The 7212-nt window shown below is 41.9% G+C and overlaps 1 protein-coding gene across 1 annotated transcript; it reads left to right on the top strand.

Moving 5' to 3' along the window:
• The first annotated feature begins 2450 nt into the window (after positions 1–2450).
• On the top strand, positions 2451–7212 carry LOC139753980 (proton myo-inositol cotransporter hmit-1.3-like). The gene is made up of 2 exons (XM_071670941.1): positions 2451–2734; positions 6946–7212. Exons 1-2 carry the CDS (start codon positions 2557–2559, stop codon positions 7119–7121), a joined length of 354 nt encoding a protein of 117 aa, XP_071527042.1. The 5' UTR covers positions 2451–2556; the 3' UTR covers positions 7122–7212.

The following is a 7212-nucleotide window of genomic DNA, read 5'->3' as shown; positions in this document are numbered from 1 at the left end:
AACCAGGGTACGTGAAGCGTCTGGGGTAAAAACCATGGGGCCTGGATCTGAAAAGGGAGCTGTGGTTTCGGTGCATTACACATGACAGACTGAGTTTGAACGAATGTGGCCTTTGCTGTCATTTCCTGGCGCTACCTCGCGTGCGGCGGGGTGACGACGAGAATGGATGAAGGCAGCAAGTATGAATATGTACATGTGTACATATGTATGTATCTGTATTGTCTGTATGTATATGTATGTATACGTTGAAATATACAAGTCTGTATATGTGCGTGTGTGGGCGTTTATGTATATGCATGTATATGTGAGTGAGTTGGGCCATTCTTTCGTGTTTCCTTGCGCTACCTCGCTAACGCGGGAGACAGCGATTAAGTATAATACATATAATATATATATATTTTTTATTATTTTGCTTTGTCGCTGTCTCCCGCGTTTGCGAGGTAACGCAAGGAAACAGACGAAAGAAATGGCCAAACCCACCCCCATACACAATGTATATACATACACGTCCACACACGCAAATATACATACCTATACATCTCAATGTACACATATATATACACACACAGACACATACATATATACCCATGCACACAATTCACACTGTCTGCCTTTATTCATTCCCATCGCCACCTCGCCACACATGGAATACCATCCCCCTCCCCCCTCATGTGTGCGAGGTAGCACTAGGAAAGGACAAAAAAGGCCCCATTCGTTCACACTCAGTCTCTAGCTGTCATGCAATAATGCCCGAAACCACAGCTCCCTTTCCACATCCAGGCCCCACACAACTTTCCATGGTTTACCCCAGACGCTTCACATGCCCTGATTCAATCCACTGACAGCACGTCAACCCCGGTATACCACATCGATCCAATTCACTCTATTCCTTGCCCTCCTTTCACCCTCCTGCATGTTCAGGCCCCGATCACTCAAAATCTTTTTCACTCCATCTTTCCACCTCCAGTTTGGTCTCCCACTTCTCCTCGTTCCCTCCACCTCCGACACATATATCCTCTTGGTCAATCTTTCCTCACTCATTCTCTCCATGGGCCCAAACCATTTCAAAATACCCTCTTCTGCTCTCTCAACCACGCTCTTTTTATTTCCACACATCTCTCTTACCCTTACATTACTTACTCAATCAAACCACCTCACACCACACATTGTCCTCAAACATCTCATTTCCAGCACATCCACCCTCCTGCGCACAACTCTATCCATAGCCCACGCCTCGCAACCATACAACATTGTTGGAACCACTATTCCTTCAAACATACCCATTTTTGCTTTCCGAGATAATGCTCTCGACTTCCACACATTCTTCAAGGCTCCCAGGATTTTCGCCCCCTCCCCCACCCTATGATTCACTTCCGCTTCCATGGTTCCATCCGCTGCCAGATCCACTCCCAGATATCTAAAACACTCTACTTCCTCCAGTTTTTCTCCATTCAAACTTATCTCCCAATTGACTTGACCCTCAACCCTACTGTACCTAATAACCTTGCTCTTATTGACATTTACTCTTAACTTTCTTCTTTCACACACTTTACCAAACTCAGTCACCAGCTTCTGCAGTTTCTCACATGAATCAGCCACCAGCGCTGTATCATCAGCGAACAACTGACTCACTTCCCAAGCTCTCTCATCCCCAACAGACTTCATACTTGCCCCTCTTTCCAAAACTCTTGCATTCACCTCCCTAACAACCCCATCCATAAACAAATTAAGCAACCATATATATGTGTACATATATATGTGTACATATATATATGTGTACATTGAGATGTATAGGTATGTATATTTGCGTGTGTGGACGTGTGTGTGTGTATACATTGTGTATAGGGGTGGGTTGGGCCATTTCTTTCGTCTGTTTCCTTGCGCTACCTCGCAAACGCGGGAGACAGCGACAAAGCAAAATAAAACATAATAATAAAAAATAATATATATATATATATATATATATATATATATATATATATATATATATATATATATATATATATATATATATATATACATAATGGTACCACCTGTGAGTTATTTCTTAAGGGTCTTTAGGCTTAGGAAAGTGATCAAATATCAACCATGATTAAGTTATTTTTCGATGACAACGACAGCATCATAATTACAATACTTCTCAGATTCATATAATCTATAAATATGAAATAAAATGAGTAAATATTTTACAGGTTACATTTCTCCTGTCCTCGGAGAAGAGACGTGAACCAACAATTCAACTTTTATTCCTTTGCTGGATTGTTGTGCTGAGGCAATGAAATAGAATGCTGGCTGGCTGGAAATGGAGAGCTATGTGCATATCTTCTATTAATGGAAATATTTTCTTGATTCCTGTCAGAACTTGATGAAAAAAAATTGCGTAAAATAGGAAAAACAGTCACTTGCCTGTACTGAGTTCATCAATGCTTTCTACAATTTGTCAACAGAAGCAATATCACCACTAACTTTGCCAGAACAGCATTATGGTTCTAATGGGTTAGTCTGTAACTACTAACATACACTATAAATTTTCAGTATTTACCTGATAGTAAATCAATGTCCATATGCTTACATTCCGCAGGAATGGCTTCGATGCCCTGGACCATTAGCAGCGAGACTTTCCCCGGATGGGCGCGGTCTGAGGCCAGCAGCATCAACCTGGCCGCCAACTTGTCCTCCAGCATGATCACGAGTCTCACGTTCCTCAGCCTCAGTGAGGCTATCTTCACACATGGTGAGTTGCTCCTCATACCTTTAAAGTATCCTCACTGTTGTCGACAAAACCTCTAAAAGACCAGGGATCAGTGTGACAAGTCTGTCCCAGAGACCCCTGAAGTGTCGACATGCTAGGCTATGGTAATACAGTGTCAAGAATATGTCACAATATCTCTCCTCAATTCCGCTAGGCTATGGGAATAGAGTGTCAAGATTATTTCACAATATCTCCTCAATTCAGTGTCAAGATAACTATACAATATCTCTCCACATATATCGTATGACACTCCTTAAAGACCCTCTATAAAGACTTTATTACAAAGACCGGAAATGTGCTCTACAATTTCTGTTTGGTTAGAGGAAATGTTTGTTCATGTACTTAATCCGGCCTGTTGCTCGACACATGCAAGAAATTGGCTAAAGTATAGCAGTAAACTAATGCTTGTGAAACCACAGTGAACTTAAATGGAGGAACAAGTTGAGTGTAAGCAAAGGCAACGCTACAAGTCCAGTTCAGGTTCACAGCGGGCCAACTACACCTGCAGTGCATAACTACAATTCATTGCTTGGGCGGATTGGTAGATGGCTGGAAGTCGGCGCTAGGACAGTACAGCGTCCCTGGTGTCCTCAGCTTTTGCCTCTACCCTGGTAGGCTGTTTGTTGATCTCGAATGCTGAACATAACTTCGCAGCCTACTGAATTCTTATTGCCTACTGACCTCACTGCTTGAGTGACGGGTTGAATGACGTTCACTTTACACATGGGACTCGTCATTAAATAATCTCAAACATTAAATGGATTTTTTTTTCATTCAGACGCATCATGAAATCTAACTTCATCGAAGATGGATAGATAATCTATCCTTAAAGGGATACGGTCAGACCAGTGATATGTAAAGTACAAAAGGCAAAATACAAAATGTTTATTTCTGATCTGTTCAACACGTTTTACAAGTTTATTGCATGATAATGTCAGAAATATCAAACAGGGTTACATTGTCTATATATATATATATATATATATATATATATATATATATATATATATATATATATATATCTTTTTTTTCCATACATATTCGCCTTAATCCGCGTTAGCGAGGTAGCGTTAAGAACAGAGGAGTGAGCCTTAGAGGGTATATCCTCACTTGGCCCACCTCTCCATTCCTTCTTTTGGAAAATTATATATATATATATATATATATATATATATATATATATATATATATATATATATATATATATATATATATATTTTTTTTTTTTTTTTTTTTTTTTGCTTTGTCGCTGTCTCCCGCGTTTGCGAGGTAGCGCAAGGAAACAGACGAAAGAAATGGCCCAACCCACCCCCATACACATGTATATACATACGTCCACACACGCAAAATATACATACGTACACAGCTTTCCATGGTTTACCCCAGACGCTTCACATGCCCCGATTCAATCCACTGACAGCACGTCAACCCCGGTATACCACATCGCTCCAATTCACTCTATTCCTTGCCCTCCTTTCACCCTCCTGCATGTTCAGGCCCCGATCACACAAAATCTTTTTCACTCCATCTTTCCACCTCCAATTTGGTCTCCCTCTTCTCCTCGTTCCCTCCACCTCCGACACATATATCCTCTTGGTGAATCTTTCCTCACTCATTCTCTCCATGTGCCCAAACCATTTCAAAACACCCTCTTCTGCTCTCTCAACCACGCTCTTTTTATTGCCACACATCTCTCTTACCCTTACGTTACTTACTCGATCAAACCACCTCACACCACACATTGTCCTCAAACATCTCATTTCCAGCACATCCATCCTCCTGCGCACAACTCTATCCATAGCCCATGCCTCGCAACCATACAACATTGTTGGAACCACTATTCCTTCAAACATACTCATTTTTGCTTTCCGAGATAATGTTCTCGACTTCCACACATTCTTCAAGGCTCCCAGAATTTTCGCCCCCTCCCCCACCATATGATCCACTTCCGCTTCCATGGTTCCATCCGCTGCCAGATCCACTCCCAGATATCTAAAACACTTCACTTCCTCCAGTTTTTCTCCATCAAACTCACCTCCCAATTGACTTGACCCTCAACCCTACTGTACCTAATAACCTTGCTCTTATTCACATTTACTCTTAACTTTCTTCTTTCACACACTTTACCAAACTCAGTCACCAGCTTGTGCAGTTTCTCACATGAATCAGCCACCAGCGCTGTATCATCAGCGAACAACAACTGACTCACTTCCCAAGCTCTCTCATCCCCAACAGACTTCATACTTGCCCCTCTTTCCAAAACTCTCGCATTCACCTCCCCAACAACCCCATCCATAAACAAATTAAACAACCATGGAGACATCACACACCCCTGCCGCAAACCTACATTCACTGAGAACCAATCACTTTCCTCTCTTCCTACACGTACACATGCCTTACATCCTCGATAAAAACTTTTCACTACTTCTAACAACTTGCCTCCCACACCATATATTCTTAATACCTTCCACAGAGCATCTCTATCAACTCTATCATATGCCTTCTCCAGATCCATAAATGCTACATACAAATCCATTTGCTTTTCTAAGTATTTCTCACATACATTCTTCAAAGCAAACACCTGATCCACACATCCTCTACCACTTCTGAAACCACACTGCTCTTCCCCAATCTGATGCTCTGTACATGCTTTCACCCTCTCAATCAATACCCTCCCATATAATTTACCAGGAATACTCAACAAACTTATACCTCTGTAATTTGAGCACTCACTCTTATCCCCTTTGCCTTTGTACAATGGCACTATGCACGCATTCCGCCAATCCTCAGGCACCTCACCGTGAGTCATACATACATTAAATAACCTTACCAACCAGTCAACAATACAGTCACCCCCTTTTTTAATAAATTCCACCGCAATACCATCCAAACTTGCTGCCTTGCCGGCTTTCATCTTCCGCAAAGCCTTTACTACCTCCTCTCTGTTTACCAAATCATTTTCCCTAACCCTCTCACTTTGCACACCACCTCGACCAAAACACCCTATATCTGCCACTCTATCATCAAACACATTCAACAAACCTTCAAAATACTCACTCCATCTCCCTCTCACATCACCACTACTTGTTATCACCTCCCCATTTGCGCCCTTCACTGAAGTTCCCATTTGCTCCCTTGTCTTACGCACTTTATTTACCTCCTTCCAGAACATCTTTTTATTCTCCCTAAAATTTAATGATACTCTCTCACCCCAACTCTCATTTGCCCTTTTTTTCACCTCTTGCACCTTTCTCTTGACCTCCTGTCTCTTTCTTTTATACGTCTCCCACTCAACTGCATTTTTTCCCTGCAAAAATCGTCCAAATGCCTCTCTCTTCTCTTTCACTAATACTCTTACTTCTTCATCCCACCACTCACTACCCTTTCTAATCAACCCACCTCCCACTCTTCTCATGCCACAAGCATCTTTTGCGCAATCCATCACTGATTCCCTAAATACATCCCATTCCTCCCCCACTCCCCTTATTTCCATTGTTCTCACCTTTTTCCATATATATATATATATATATATATATATATATATATATATATATATATATATATATATATATATATATTGCAAAACATACTTCTTACATATCTCTTGTGGGTCACAGAAGGAGACTAAGAGCAGCGGGATTAGTGGGGCCTGGAAATCCTTCCCTCTCGTATTTCTTTACAAATGAAAAAAACAAGAGAAATGAGCCAAGCCACTCCCATCCCCTCACAAGGCAAAGACATCTTTTCTTGACGCTACCTCGCTCAGGCGGGAAATATCAAGCAACTTCAAAAACCTACGGGACAAACTTGCAGAGACCAGACATCCAATCATGACGAATTCTAAAGATCATCTAGCCAATCACAAGTGCACAGGGCTCACCAGTGATGAAAGTAACGCACAGAACACGAATATATTCAGGGATGATCATAAAGAATCGTGCTTTACATTTGGCCATGTGTGTTGTATCACTCAGGGAGTGTGTTGTGTGTTTGTGGACTGAAAGCCTGCAACCCACAAACAAAAGATATCAAGGTGGGCCACGGAGGGGAACTTAAAAGTCTCTGCAGTGCTGGCTCGTTGTACCACCGTCAGACGGTAATACCGCTGAAGATGGCTGCCTGCCTGCCTGCGTGTGTGTGTGTGTGTGTGTGTGTGTTTCTAAATAATGCAACTAAAATCTATTTTTGTTCAGGTGTGTTCTACTTGTTTATGACCTTCACCTTGGTGTTCACCGTGGTGTTCTTCTTCATAATGCCGGAGACGAAGGGTATCAGCCTGGAGAATATGGAGACGCTCTTCAGCAAACCCCTGGGCACCGGCGTTATTGACAAGGCTCCTCGCGTCCACCCTGACGCAGGCCGGAGTTAAACAGTCGAGCGAACAAAGGATTTCAAAATGTAGAGGGTTATGTTTTCTTCAAGTAGAGTTTAACTGCACTTACAGAATTCAATAAAGCTTC

This window comes from Panulirus ornatus, chromosome 16 (genome assembly GCF_036320965.1).
Source record: "Panulirus ornatus isolate Po-2019 chromosome 16, ASM3632096v1, whole genome shotgun sequence".
NCBI lineage: Eukaryota > Metazoa > Arthropoda > Malacostraca > Decapoda > Palinuridae > Panulirus > Panulirus ornatus.
The sequence above is the reverse complement of the archived record's forward strand: the minus strand, read 5'-3'. Positions and strand labels throughout refer to the sequence as shown.